This window comes from Chaetodon auriga, chromosome 10, assembly GCF_051107435.1.
Source record: "Chaetodon auriga isolate fChaAug3 chromosome 10, fChaAug3.hap1, whole genome shotgun sequence".
NCBI lineage: Eukaryota > Metazoa > Chordata > Actinopteri > Chaetodontiformes > Chaetodontidae > Chaetodon > Chaetodon auriga.
In genome coordinates this window covers 18,269,491-18,284,525 of record NC_135083.1, presented here as the reverse complement: position 1 = coordinate 18,284,525, position 15,035 = coordinate 18,269,491, and the positions used below count along the sequence as shown (strand labels likewise).

At 40.5% G+C, this 15,035-nt stretch overlaps 1 protein-coding gene across 3 annotated transcripts in view; it reads left to right on the top strand.

Moving 5' to 3' along the window:
• Positions 1–15,035, top strand: part of cpne5a (copine Va) — a 72,415-nt gene that overhangs the window by 44,322 nt on the left and 13,058 nt on the right. For all 3 annotated transcript variants that reach the window (XM_076741071.1, XM_076741070.1, XM_076741072.1), the window contains 3 exons: positions 538–599; positions 12,813–12,859; positions 14,453–14,634. In XM_076741071.1, the coding sequence (XP_076597186.1) occupies positions 538–599; positions 12,813–12,859; positions 14,453–14,634 (291 nt within the window). The remainder of the gene's footprint in view (positions 1–537; positions 600–12,812; positions 12,860–14,452; positions 14,635–15,035) is intronic.

Below are 15,035 nucleotides of genomic sequence, written 5' to 3'. Positions count from 1 at the left end.
CTGACGCATTCACACCCCTGCCCTCCTTCGCTTTTGCATTCATAGGGAAGTTTCCTCTAAGTGGATTGCATGAGGCAGTTCAGCTCTTTTAAATGTTTTTGTTCCACTCCCAGTCTCAGAGCGTATGATCCAGACACTGAATTTAAGTAGATGGGAAAAAATTCCTGTAACCTCAAACAGGGTGAACAACCAAGCCCATGGTAATGCAGAAAGAGACTCTGGCCTGTGTCCTATTAGTGAAGAGTCGTGATGAATGTTTATAAATGAGCCACAGCTTTGTTACTGCCTTAGTACTTTGGCTTGACTCTGTAATTAAAATCTGTGACTAGTTATCCATCACACTGCTCATCCATCGGTGCACAGCCGCAGTGACTCTAATACTAATACGCTGCCCAGATGTCAAAATCATTCTGCGCAGATACGTTAATTTGTGGGTGGTTAGCCCAGAGGTGTATATAATGTGAACGTTGGTAGACTTTGCTCACTTAATTATCATGGATGAGATCATTTCTTTGGACCTCTTTGTTTTTTCCTCAGGTGTCCCTGTTGTCATTCAGTGTGGAGTCAGAGCACACCTTCCTGGATTACATCAAAGGAGGGTGAGTTCAGAGACACTTATCTTGTTGCTGTTTATAAGAATAGACAGTAAATCTACATATTGCCTTTGTGCCAGGCACCTTAGGGCGATTACACAGAAACTCCTGACAACATATAATTTAAGTTCCCCCCCACTCAGACATGTGTTTTGTTACTTCACGGGCATGTTTGAGCTTCGCTGTGCAGAATGATGAGTTTGAAGGCTGTTTTCACATTCACCTGCTGGAGGTGGAAACTTTCGCTGCGCTCAAGTTAAGGTGTGTATGTACCAGCAAGATTTTCAACATCACAGCTAGGTTGGAAGTCAACTGTAGTTAAGTATGTGACTCCCACAAGTGTGAAGTGGAGACTTGAAAACCTCCATGCACATACACCAAGAATAGACTCAATTATGTTGGAGACATTAATCACCTTTATCCTATTCAGCATATGTCAGATCCATAAACACAACAACAGTCTGTCACAAACTCCGCAACCTCTCGCTTACTGTTACGGGTAAATTTAGCTACTGGTTACGTTGATATCCATTATGTGCTTGTGCTCTGCGTACGTAGCCCATTGAAGCTGTTTCAGCACCATTCAAATTGAAATACACCAGGGAGAATGGAGGACGTGTTCCAGTGTGAACAGCATGTGAAGTTCTCCAGGTAGAGCCTCTGTGCAACCTTCATGTCATATTACAGTTACTGTACGTCTCCAACATGTAAATAGCTTTAATGTCGACATGCATGTAATTAAGACTGGAGACACCCCATGTGGCTCTTGATAATACAGTGTGTTATTGTGTTATTATGTGTTATTATGGACCGCATTTTAAGTCACACATGACCAAATCTGGAATCATACAGTGACCTTGATGATGTGAATGCTTGCAGGTTGTTAACATGGGAATCTTTTCCATCTCTTTCATCTGTCTCTGATGACATGAACACAGTATTATACTGTCCCAGTGTGATGGTGGGTGTTTTCATCTTGCTGCTAGCATAAACATCACACAACAACCACCTTGTCCTTGAAGACACCCAGACTCTTGTGAGAAGCCCAGGTTCATTTCATGAACTAACAATCCAACAGTTTTTCCTGCTGATATGCTTTAACTGCAGCGTGATATAAAATCTGATTTGTGGGTGTAACATCAGCCTGGTGGTCTAAGATGTGGGCCACCTAACTTAAATGGGCCTGGTCTGCCTCTCAACTCTCTATTGTATCACAAAAAAAAAAAAAGAACTGAAAAAACATGAAAGGTTATATAATCCATTATGTTGCCTGCTGGTGTATTTTTAGGAAGCCAGCGTGGTTGACCAAAAACTCCACTAGCAGCTTCGGTACAGCTGAAAAAACTGCACACCTGGAGGCAGTGAGGAGAAAAAACACGCTTCACTGAACTCATTCTGTAGCTTCACCTTTACATAGATACAATACTAGAATATCAGGACATGTTGGGAGTTACATAGTCTGAGACAGACAAACAGCAGACAACATAAGTGAGTGTCAACATTGTAAACATGTCATCACGGTGACTAATACATGGAAATAAGATAGAGAGCGCTGAGAGATTTAAAACAGCAGATTTAAATGCATTACTTCGGCTCCCCTGCTACCCATTGCAGTGCAAGCACTCATCCACGTTGTCTTCGGTTTCACTGTTGACTGCGGTTACTGGCTCGCCTGGAAGTTTCCACATGTGTGAGTGAAGCGTGGCCCCAAAGGAGACAATCTTGTCCACATTCACAACTACGGTGTCAATGAATATGAATGACTATGATAAAATATGGACAAGATCTGAGAGCTTCATTAAGGGGCGGAAAACCTGTCACATATGGAAATGTCTCTCAGTGGATCAGTGGCTGCCCTGGTTTTAGTTTTCTGCTGCTTTGCCACTGATGGCTGAGTGTCCCAGATCTGTCCACTTGGTCTCGCTCCAGCTCACACAAATGGACACACACACACTGTATCTACACATACACCAAGTAACAGTGTACATCCCTTACCTGTGTGACATGTTCGCCTCTGATTTAATTTGTCCTTGAGACACTGAAATGGAGGCAGGACCATAGACAGTAAGTGCTGAAACACTGTAGGTTCAAATAAGATATATATTTCAGTTACTGGAGTTTTGAGTTCTTTTGTTGGTACATTTATCTTCATTTGATATTCACAAAAACTCAGATAAACACTTATCCGAGTTGTTAGTAGCCTAAATATGAGCACTGGGATTTACTGATTCTGGGGCATGTACGTACTCACAGTATGAGATAACACACTGATCATAAATGCGTGGGATATTAGAGATTTAGCGGAATAACAAATGTCTGCAATCAGTCTGTCCCAAATGAGCCCTTAAAATAAGACAAATATGTCCAACAAACTGTTTTAAGAGCACATTGTGCCATTTTATTATACTTTCATACACCAAGTGATAAATATCTATAGAAAGTCAAATTTCATGAAGGGAAAATCCAAAGAAATATCACAACATAATGAGCTGTGGATGGAAAATTCATGTTTCTCAAATACAGGGAGAAAGGCACCACCGCTGAGCTGTTGATCAAAGATGTCACCATCAAAGATCCTGCCCACATTTTGGACAGATGGCTTTACACAGAGCGGCCAGAGTGCTGAGAAAAGTATACTGTAATATGTACAATAGACCAAATCCAGCGCTCACCAAAAGAAAACATTTCCTAAAGATGGAGCTGCTTCAAGCGCTAACAGCTCTTATTGGTCGTCTATGTGTTTTTTGCTGTTTTACTGACTGATTAAAACACACTGCTGCTGGTGTTATTGAGCCGAGGGTGAGCCTTCTGTTCATTAATAAACCAGCAAGCCTCACATATTTATAGATAGTTCCCCAGAGAAAGGCTCTTCTCAGGGGACCAATTTGGACTTTATCCAAGCGGGAGAACATGTGTAGGAAGGATATAAAGAAAAGTATTTATATGACAAATGTTCATCTTTTTTAACGAGAGGTTCAACCTACATCCTGCTGAAAGAGCTGCTTTATTCGTAAGTGCAGCTCCCGTCAAAGGCTGCACACGTTTAGCTTACTTTTACTTAAATCTCTTGTTACAGTTGATAAAGTCATTTGTTACTCAATCTCAGTTCTGTAACTCAACAAAGCCATCAGTTTGATGCTTGAAACAGCCGTTCGTCCATCAGGATGAAAGAAAAGTGGTCATCTTCACATGAAACTGTTTCAGGTCCAAATGAGAGAGAGATTACGCCGCTAAGTAATGTGACACAGCACGGCGAGGGGAGCATTATGGAGAGAGGCACTTGGACATGTTAAAGGCTCATCAGCTCTTTTGTTTGGTTTGAGTGTTGTGCTTGCGAGAGAGAGCTCATTTACTTTAAAAACACTCATCATCATCATGGCAATTTAAAAAAAATATGAATCCCTGAAAGAAAATCGCTCCGGCATCTGTGTTGTGATGTTTGCTCTGGAGCTCCTTTAAATCATCATGAAAGACTTGCCGCAGCCTCTGCGCCGTCTGTTGTCATTGTCTCCCTAATGTTTTTCTTTGAGATGTGATCTCAACAGTGGAAATCCTCGTGTATTAAAAATCACATGAGGGGCTGCAGAGATAAGATTTGCCTGGAAGATACTATCAAAAACATGACAGTTATGGCAGATGCAGAATGGGTCAATGATAGTTAGTCTTATCTCCAAGTGTCTGTGTACTGTAAGCCAAGTCGATCTCTACCTTTGTATTTTCATGTTTTGACTGAGGCTCTTTTTGCGATAAACTGTCACCTTGGTTTTTGTGCCAGATTGTCTCCTGACGCAGACCATAAACCAACTTAAGTGTATTTTTTGTGGCCGTTAGACTGTGCTGTCAGACTTCATTTAAGAGTGATTTATCGATGTAAATATTCCACATGCAGGTGATTTAAGGCAACATTAACTTTTACTCGTTATGTTAATTAATTGACTTACACCCACAGCACCCAGGGATTCAAGAATTGCTCACACATTCGCTAATAATATCGATTCTTCATGCAGTTATTTTTCCATTTATTAATTCCTGACTTCTTTGTCTTCCTCATACTCAGCCTGGTATGTGCACAGTGGCCTCTCAGAGGATTGGCAGTGCTGTGAGGCTGATGACACACTGAATCACTCCATGTGTTGCATCCTTTTTTTTCTTTTTAGACTATCTAACTATGACCTTGTTTCAGTTATCCCTGATCTTCTAGCCTTGTCATAAAACATATATAGACTTTGACTTAAGGTATGTTGCTTGTCATTATTATTATTTATTTTTTTTTTTTTACATATATTTCTATAGCTTTTGTTTTTCACATACTTGAATCCATTACAGTCCCAACCGTTCTTATTCATCATTCTTTACCTTTATTTGTTCAGCTTTTTCGTCCTTGTTCTCAGCTGTGTGTCTGTGTAAGTGCACTGAGGAACATCAGGGGCAAATTCAGTGAATGTGTGCATATACTGTAGTTGGCCAATAAAGACGTGAGCCATGAAGCAAAGGTGCTCATTCAACTTTATGGCTGTAGATTTAGGTGCTCTTGGACTGTACAGGGTTGCTGTTTCCAAAAAAGTTGGGATACTGTGTGAAACGTAAATAGAAACAGATGAATGCGATGATTTTCAAAACACTGAAAACTCATATTTTATTGATAACAACACGAATGCAACATACCAAATGTTGATGCTGAGAAATTATTGATGCTGGCATCAAACTCTAAGCAAGGACATTATTTTCAGTTCATTTGATATGTTGACTTTGTGCTGTTTTCGGTTGAATATGGGGCTTCAGTGTATTGAAAATCATCACATTGTGTTTTCCATTTACTTTTTACACAGAGTCCCAACGTTTCTGGAAACTGGTTTGTAGTATTTTAGCTGCACCTAATATCCTGGCAACTGATTGTGTTTATAATATTTTGGTAGATGTACGCTGATGTATTATATATTGTAGTATTTTGTGAGGTTTTTCTTTCATACAGTACTGAACACCACACCTAGGATCCAATATGTGTAACATCATTGTACAGTATTTTATTTTCGAGATGTATTGCTTAGTTTGTATTCAAGCGTCCAGATGTTTCTTTTATTGTTTTTCTGTTTTGCATCTGCTGGATGTCATCATGTCGGTGGTGTTTGGAGGCGTTTCTCAGCTCTGGGTGGCCTCTATATGAGCTGACACTGGCACTGAATCGAATCACCTTTTTTTTTTTTTTTTTTTTTTTTTTCTTTCCTGAAGAAGGCCTACAGTGTGAGCTAAAACATTGATTCATGTAATTGAAAATAGAAAGATTGTGTGTGATTTATGAGTATATGGCTTTCCCTTTGGTCCTCTGGTGTCTATTTATGAGCCAGCAGCTCGCTAGAACACCATCTCTGAGCCATTATACGTTAGATATACAAGCCTATTACTATTTTAAGATATTATTTGTGCGCTGCTGTTATCCAATAGATATCCATGATCTATTGGAGCTACGGTGGCTTAGAGATTTGTGATACAGCTGTAACGATATCATTTCACTGTCAAATCTCCGCATTCATAAATAACCTGATTACCAAGTCAGAAAAACAAACAAACAACAACAACAACAAAAAAAAGAAATTGCATTTAACAGACTCTCTGCTTGGAGCAGATTGCATGACAGACTGATGAAGAAAATAAACAAGATTACTAGTGCTGGCAGTGGAGGGATGAAATAATGAGCGTGCTGCTTATCCATGATGGGTAAGATTAACTGTATCCATGGAAAATGAAACACCAGACTTACAGTGTTTAACTGAAGAGAGTTCAGGAAAAGCAGCTTCTGTTTTGTTCAATTAAACTGGAAAACCTTTAGGCTACTTTGAAGTCTTATCAGTCTTTATAGTTAGAGCCTATTCTCCACTAAGCATTCATCAAGTTCCGTCCCCTAATAGCTGGTACTGTCTCAAAGGGCTTCACAGCATCCACACCCCGTAACCTTAACCCTTCAACTGAGGATGAGGAAAACTCATTAGAAACAAAAACATTTGTCCCACTGGGACAGTCAAACATGCAGAGGGTGTTGGGAACGGGCCAGTGAAGATTAAATGTATGTTTCCTCTAATGATAAGAAGTTTTAATTGGCTAGAGAGCAAAAAATACGATGTGAGCCTTCCAAGCGAACAATTTATTGCACATTTCCAACAAACACATTCTCTTAATGTAGTGAATCCTTTCGTTATGTCCTGCTCTTACACTGATGTGATGATTCTGGTCAAACGTGACTGCCAATATATATGTTATATAATATGATATATATTTTTCAATCAGATTAGGTTTGGTTCTGCCTTTGTTGATATTTTATGCGTTCGCATCTGCAGGGACAAAATTTGCAATTTATGAGTTCTGGCACAGAGCACAGTCAGTGTTTGTCCAATGGATGGCTTAGTTTTGATTTGGCATCTGTACCACTGTAGCTGGGCGAAGGAGATGGCTTTTCTTCAACTCATATACAAAAAAAAAACAAACAAACAAAACAACTCAAAAAAAAAGAAGCTAAACCCACATGTCTGCCAACCCAGAGAGATGCTGAGAAATGAGCAGAAGCTGCATCACGCTGCATCACCCCAGATTTGGTATTTTAGATTTCTGCTATTGATTCCTCTCATGTGAGTTTGCTTTGCTGCTTCTTCCTAACAGGTGATAACTAACATGATGCATTTTTGATGATTTTTTTGAAGCAGAGGGCAAAAAATGCAATTTCTTCTCCAGACGCACCATCACATCCTGACTGGTTTCACACTGAATTGGTTTTTCATAAATTTTCATTAGCGTTCAATTGGAGGAGAGATATAGTCAAATAGAGGTAATTAATGTCCAAAAGCCACATACTGCGCTGCTTCTGAGAGGCTAATGAAAGATTTATATTCTTTTCATCACATGTTGAAATGTTTCTTTTTAAATTAAATCTGCAGTGAGATCAGCCGTGTAATGGCTTGTGCGGAGCCTATATTGTGTGAAGATCTTATTAAGGTTTAATAGTTTCATCTCAAAGTATCCTGTTGTCCTGAAATAAGAGAAATTGATCCTGTTTTTTTTTCCAGTTTCATTTTGGTTTGCTTTGTGGTCAGACTGCAGAATTCCATTTTCACAGGAGCACACCATTTTCTTTTCTTTTTGTGTTCTGCTGCCCTCTGATATTCACTGATTCTTTAGGTATTTCTCAGTCATTCTGCTGCCAGGTTGTATTTCACTGCATGCACAGTGGTCTGTTACCTGTTCACCTTGCAGAAGTACAGCAGAGAGGTGGTGTTGATGTTAAAAGATTTCAGTGTGCCGGACGACTCAGTTTGGGTGTTTCATAGTGACATTGGACCACTGTTGGTCCTGCTCATGTTTGAGTTTACAGGGAAGAAAAGGCAGAACTCTTCACTTGGAATTCATGTTTGACACAGTTGTGTTGAGCAGTCACTCTCGCCTTCCCTGACCTTTGTTGTACTTTGTTTTACAGCCACTATTCCTGCCACATACTAAATATTCAACAGTGAAATTTCCATTGGGGATGGGGGGACACGTCCCCGCCGCTTTTGAAAACCCTGCTGTCATCCCCCTCACTTTTATACTTTCAGGTTGATTTTCATACTAAAATCTCTCTGAACATTGTTCTCCCACTGAGCAGCCACCAAAGTCCAGCTGAGAGAAGATCTGAGTTGCTAAAAATGTTGATATTTTCCTCTGAGTAGCTGTCAGTTATTCCAGCAAAGCCTGTGCCTGATGGACGTTTTTTTTTTGCCTCTCAGGCTACATACAGGCTGCCCTCCTCCTGCAGTGATTGGTGGTGGTTTTGGGCCGTATGCAGCCTTAAAGAGTCACTAACTGAACATTAGTCAGAGATAAGGCAGTAAAGCACAGTGTGCATTGTAGGGCAAATGAAGATCAGAATGTATCAGGTATCTATCACAGAAACTAAAAAGGAAATTTTAAGATTAGTGAATTAATAAAACAGTGTTTACACAGCACTGCTATTTTTAGACTATATATATAGTAAGAATAAGTACATTTTATGATGAAGAAATAAAAATCTGTATTTATGTTTAGTGGACTTCTGTAACCAAACCGACAGCTTTGTGTATATTTGCCTGCATTTCATTATAGTGTGCACTGTGGCAGTCAGCTCATTGATGTAGTCAGGGTTTGGCAGATTTCCAGCACATACTGATGAGGTTGTAGGTGTACTGTTGCAGCAGTCTTTGTTTTACATTACATACAATACCCCATCCAACTGAGATTGCCAAGCCTGCAGGGACTTCACATGACAGAGTCTCCTGCCATATGGTGTTTGTCTAACTGGAAGCGAAAAGTCAATACAACACTGATATGTTTGTACCTATTTTAAGCTATTGCAGTGATTCAAGGTGATACGCGGACTGGTTGTGGAACTGCCGTTCTAACGGAGAACAAATCTGAGGGAAGACGAGATGTTGAGCGAGTTAGTGATGATATGAAAGGACAGCGTGAAGCCCATGGGGAATTATTGGACTGCCTGTTCTGGAGGATTTGTACTGAATCAGGTCGGAAGAGGCCATTTAAAGGCTGGTGTCAGATTTATGAACTCCTGATCAGATGTAGGAAATAATGATGGTACATTAATTTGTCCACAGAGCAATACATCACTCACAGAAGAGTCTAAAAAATGAAAGATGACTGAAAGATTACCTGCTCTCAAGGACTTTAGATGTGAGGATAGCAGGGATAAATATAGTAACAGCAGAGCAGCCAGCAGCCAGTGGTTCTTTGCAAGAAGACCCACAAAACAGACAATACTGCAGCATCAGTCAACATCAATCCGTATTGACTTTTTAGGCTCAAAATAATTTGTGAGTTCAACTCAAACAAATCCCCACTGCGCGTTACAAGTGAAATAAAGGGGGGAGAAAGCAAGCTCTGCAAGTCAGTCAATTGAACACAGACATATGTGTGACGGGCAGTGTAGCTCTTCCTGCAGCAAGCTGCAGACAGATAGCAGTGAATACTGATCCCCGGAGGGCCGTGTGTGTGCATGGTCTGTTGGTCTGTTTGTTTCACAGCACTTTTCTCTAATAGAAAGGGACACAACTGATTTCTGAACCTGTTCATCAGTGAGTCCTAGTGGAAAAACACTGTACAGAGTGAGATAGAAGGATAGCAGAGTGGAGATGACAACTCTAACCCCAGCACCAGCACCGTTGATATTCCCTCCTTTGCTCTGACCACCTTATCTAATAATGCTTGAAAACAGGCCCGTGTTATTTTTCATTCAGAATTGTCCTGATGCTCAGGTGACTAAAGTGGTGTAACCAGGCTTTGCCCAATTGAGACAGCTAAACAAGATCAGGCAATTCCTTTCCTCTGTAGACTTAGAAAAGGTCATCCATGTTTTTATTTCTGCCTCATTTGACTGTTGCAATGCACTTTATTCTGGTACTGGCAGGCGAAATCATTAAAAGACTGCAGCTGATAAAAAAAAAAAAACCCTGCTGCCAGGCTTTTAACATGTACTAAGAGAGACAACCACATTACACCAGTCCTTGCTGCCCTTCACTGGTTACCAGTGAGTTTTAGAATTGATTTTAGGATTTTACTGCTTGTTTTTCAAGTCTTGAACGATCTTCCTCCTGCCTGTGATTTGCTAACTCTCCCAGAGCCTGATCGCTGCTTGAGACCCTCTGGCAGGACTCTAATGGCTCTAAAACCTGGACTCGTCAATTAAGGATTGTGTTGTTTGTGCCCCACAGTTGTGGAAGCCCCTTCCTGGAGATATCTCTTTTTTTAACTTATGGTATATAGTGAAATTATTGAAATTATATTATCTTGTTTATATCATCTGGATTTTATTTACTTTTATCATATGTTTTTATTGTAAAGCACTTTGTAACTTTGTTTTAAAAAGAAGATACTTAAATAAAGTAATTCTTATTATTATTATTAACCCTGACACCAGTCCAAACCCTAGTCCTAAAAGGATGACAAGGGATATCTAACTGGGGTGCAGTGCAGCTGTTGGACCAAACGGCAGAGAGGTTTGAACCACTGGCCAGACAGCGCCGTCAAGATTTTAACCATATTACAAAGTGACTTCCGTGCCTACCTCAACTGGTATGAGGCTCTGTGGATAGGTATAGTTTTAGGTTGGGGAAAAATTGTGATGATATAAGAAAGTCAGACCTGCTACACCCTCACACACCCCTACGACATTCACACACTTTTTGCTTTGTAACATAAAGAGCACGCTACTTCCTGCACTGGCACTGAGTGTCAGCGTTGGATTTAAGTCTGGAGGTGACTTCAAACAATTCTGGGCGAAATTCCTAAAATACTGGGCTGAAAAGTTTTGATAACTCCACCAGAAAAGCACCAGACATAACTGACATACTAAATTTCTCTAGAAAAGCTCCTCAGGTGATCCGTCGGCTGGTGAAATCTGTCAGGGTTTCTAGTGAGATCGACTCAAAGGTGATATCCTGTAAATCCTCCTGGAAAGACCCTTTCTGACTCCTGCCAACTCTGGATTATACTGAGTTTATGACTCGGGAGATGAGGCATGTCCTAGGTGATCAATAAATACCTATTACTAAAAGATCGGGCTATTCAATTCATCTGATTTTTCATATGCTTAATAAGTTATTGATTTATTCTGTAAAATATGAGGAACTGGTGACAAAATGCTCATCGTGATTTCAAAGAGCCCGGTGATGTTCAAATTGTACCAATAGTCCAAAACCCAAAGATATTCAATTTATGATGGAAACCAGAAAAAAGCGTTAAATTCCCTCCTTTGAGCTGGAAATGAACATTTCAGCTTGATAAATAATTATCACAGTTGTTGGTTGATTAATTAACAGCACTACTAATTGTACCTCCATCATCGACTTGTACAATCAGTTTAGTGTTTGTGCGTATTTGAGTGTCTTGTTAAACTGAGTGTGTGTTTTTATAAAAGGACTGTGGGTTGTCAATGGATTTCGGCTATTAGTGGTATAAAGTCGACACCGGTCAACGCTGTGTCAAAGTCAAAATCAAAGTCAAAGTCCCTATAAACAGATGAAAGGAGTAATGGATTATGTTGTGGGTACTTCCACTTAATGCAGAGTTTAGCAGCTGCTCTCTCAGATGAACTTCCAGGTAATGCTCTCATGACCTAATTGGCAGTTTGACTGACAGTCCTGCACTCTGCCTTCACTCGAACTCACCACCTTGCTTCTCTAGCCAAACATTCAAAGCTAAGCATAGAAATCAGTAGAGACTTTCAAATTCAGGCTGTATGCCATTGTAACAGTTCCCCTTTGTCAGCTGAGCGCTGCAGCTCAATGCTGATTAATGAGCTGGGGTCAGAGCCTCCCCAGGAGGAAGTCGCCATTATCTTCAATACTATGCTTGTGGGAATTTCTGAATGGAGGTGAAGTCAGGAAAGGCAATCAGTGTTAATCACAATGAAAGAGCACACACTTTGATCTAAGCCCCCCTTCCCTTCACTCTTCGTTTGTCTCTCTGGGGAAATGCACAAACCCAGCAGAGACTAGTTAGGCCGTGTGTCGTTTCTTTTCAAGGTTTTGGCTATCATTACAGGCTCATGAATAAAAAAATATGCAGCAGTTTTTGGGCATTTTGTGAGGCTGCTTTTCCAGATTGATGCAGTGAATGGAAGACCTCAAATTTTCCATTGATCGTACAACAGCTACCAAGTGGAACAAAGACAATGATGGTGATTACGATGAGGATGAAGGTCATGATGGTGCACGGTGACTGCGCTGCACCATCAGGTGCACAGTGTAGAGGATTGTGTAAATGTTCATATATGGTGAAAAGACAAGGTAAACAGATTTGGGATTATTTCCTTTTTCCAGCACTTGTGCCTCATTAATAATCATTAAAGCAGCTGCAGCAGCTCAGTACGTGTTTATGGAGACCATGTGAGAAATTGATCTGCCTTCAGTAATGTGTGTTTGTGTGTTATTTAAAGATCAAATACGTGCTTCAGATGCTGTTTGACCATCAGCAAATGCATGCTCTCTGTTTCATCAAACTGAATAATAAAAACCTGATTAGATCCAATGCTGCACAGACAGTGAAGGTGTATCATCAGCTCTGTTTGGGGTTTTGATATGTCACCCCTCCTCTCAGATGAGAGGTAGAGCAGAGAGCACAGTGAAACCAGAGAGAGCCTCATTAAACTGAGTTTTCCTGCCTCTCTTTTGTTAACAGCATCCTTTCCCCATTTATCTGTTTCAGGACTCAGATTCACTTCACAGTGGCCATTGATTTCACTGCATCAAATGGTGAGTGTTTTGACTACCATCACCCTGTTCTGCTTCCATTTCCGTCCTCTGATGTATGACTGTGGCATTTTCCATGAATCAGGCAGGGGCCTGGAGTTCTCTAACTGCTGGTAATAATAATTTTTCTTGTTAAGCTTTTTTATTGAAGGATTCACGTAGTCAAGTATGTGTAATTAGATTTTTTCAAGTGGACAGCGAGAGCGAGAGAGAGAGAGAGAGAGAGAGAGAGAGAGAGAGAGAGAGAGAGAGAGAGAGAGAGAAGGCATCAATTATAAGCTGCATTTAGAAAAGGTGAAATAAAATGTTGTATCCAGGACAAAATACAAGCAAACACTAGGCTGTGTACTTAAGGAGACGGCTCAAATACCACATTAGTTACTGTAGTGACATGGTATATTAGCGAATAGCTGTACACATGTAGAGATACAGATTGTCATCTATCTCCCCGCTCCTTCTCTAATCCTTTACCTAATGACATAACCTGATGCACCAGATGGTTTGTTCCACAGAACCATCTGGGAAGTTGTCCATAGAAAGTGTCTGGAAAGGGTCGGCGCTTTCAAAAAATACTTGGCAGGTGATTGGATGAACCATCTGTCTATCGCCGTCCATCATAGGCTAACTTCAACCAATCAAATCAATGAACCATATGATGTTTCAGGAGTCTTGCTGAAGCCCATCTGGAGAACAGTGAAACTATGTTTTCCATGGAGAAAAGCCTTCGGTTTGTTCTTCGCTCCTCTTTCAATGAGGAAATACTCTACAGTCCCTTAGAGCAGTGTTCCACAATTCCGGTCCTCAGGGACCCCTGCCCTGCATGTTTTAGATGTGTCCTGCTCCAACACACCTGATTCAAATGAGTGGCTCGTTATTAAGCCACTGCAGAGCTTGATGACGAGCCGATCATTTGAATCAGGTGTGGATCTGAGGAACACTGCCTTAGAGAGTTCTGACTTTTGTAAATATCTGCTTATTCTGAATTTGATGGCAGCAACACATTTCAAACATGTTGGGACTGGAGACACTAAAGACTGAGACTGTTTGCAAATGATTACATTCTGTTTTTATTTATATTTTACACAGCGTCCAACTTTTGGGATTGTCTGGGTTGTAATTTGCTCCACCTTTACCGGGTGGAACATAAACATGACCTGAAACATCTGAAATGGGCCATTCTGCACTATTAGTACTTTTACTTTTGTGTTTAAAGTATATTTTGATGCTAAATTTTCAAGGTAGAAGTATTATTGAGAGTATTTCTACACTCTGGTTTTGACATTTATAATTCAGTAAATGATAAAAAATACTTCTTCTACCTACAAGCAGTCAATTCGTAGCCTTCATATACAGTCAAACATGTCAACGTGACCGTTCTCTCTCTTCTTCCATCGAACTGCATGTGATATCTTGACTGCTATTGATTCATGCCAGTATAAGAGGGAATCGATCCAGAGGTGTTAGCAATGTCTCCACCTCTGTTTCAGAACATCCAATTTAGTCTTGGCTCATTCGATATTTCTCCAGTTGCAGCTGTCATTTCAGTCTTCGTCTCATGGTTTGCATCACTGACTCTGACTTCTCTTGTCTTGGAAGGAAATCCATCCCAGTCCACTTCACTGCACTACATGAACCCGTACCAGATGAATGCCTATGCCATGGCCCTGAAGGCTGTGGGAGAGATCATCCAGGACTATGACAGTGATAAGATGTTCCCTGCCCTGGGATTCGGTGCTAAGCTGCCCCCTGATGGGAGGGTCTCCCATGAGTTCCCTCTGGTGAGTAAACTATGGGGTTATTTCAGATGTTATTTCAGGATGTAATTCATCATCAGTATTTTTAATAGAAGCTAATCTGACTTTTTGTGAAAACACTTTCTGGTCCTTCCAGTGGAGCTTATCTGTGTGTGTGACCGCTTGTTTGCGTTTTCATGCTCTCTCTCTCCAACATGTATGTATAAGTATGTTGCAATATGGATGTGTGCATTTTGAGATGAATGCTGCCACACCTCTGACATGCATAATTCAGAGTGAATTTCATTTACCTTTTATAGTGCAAATTAGGTTCTGTAAGGCTGAAGGATTCTTAAATCAATTTGGCTTCTCTCAGCCAGCTAATGTGCTCTGGCTGCTGCATAGTGCAGCCTAATGAGGAGTCTGTCTACAGGGTAACGTCTGCA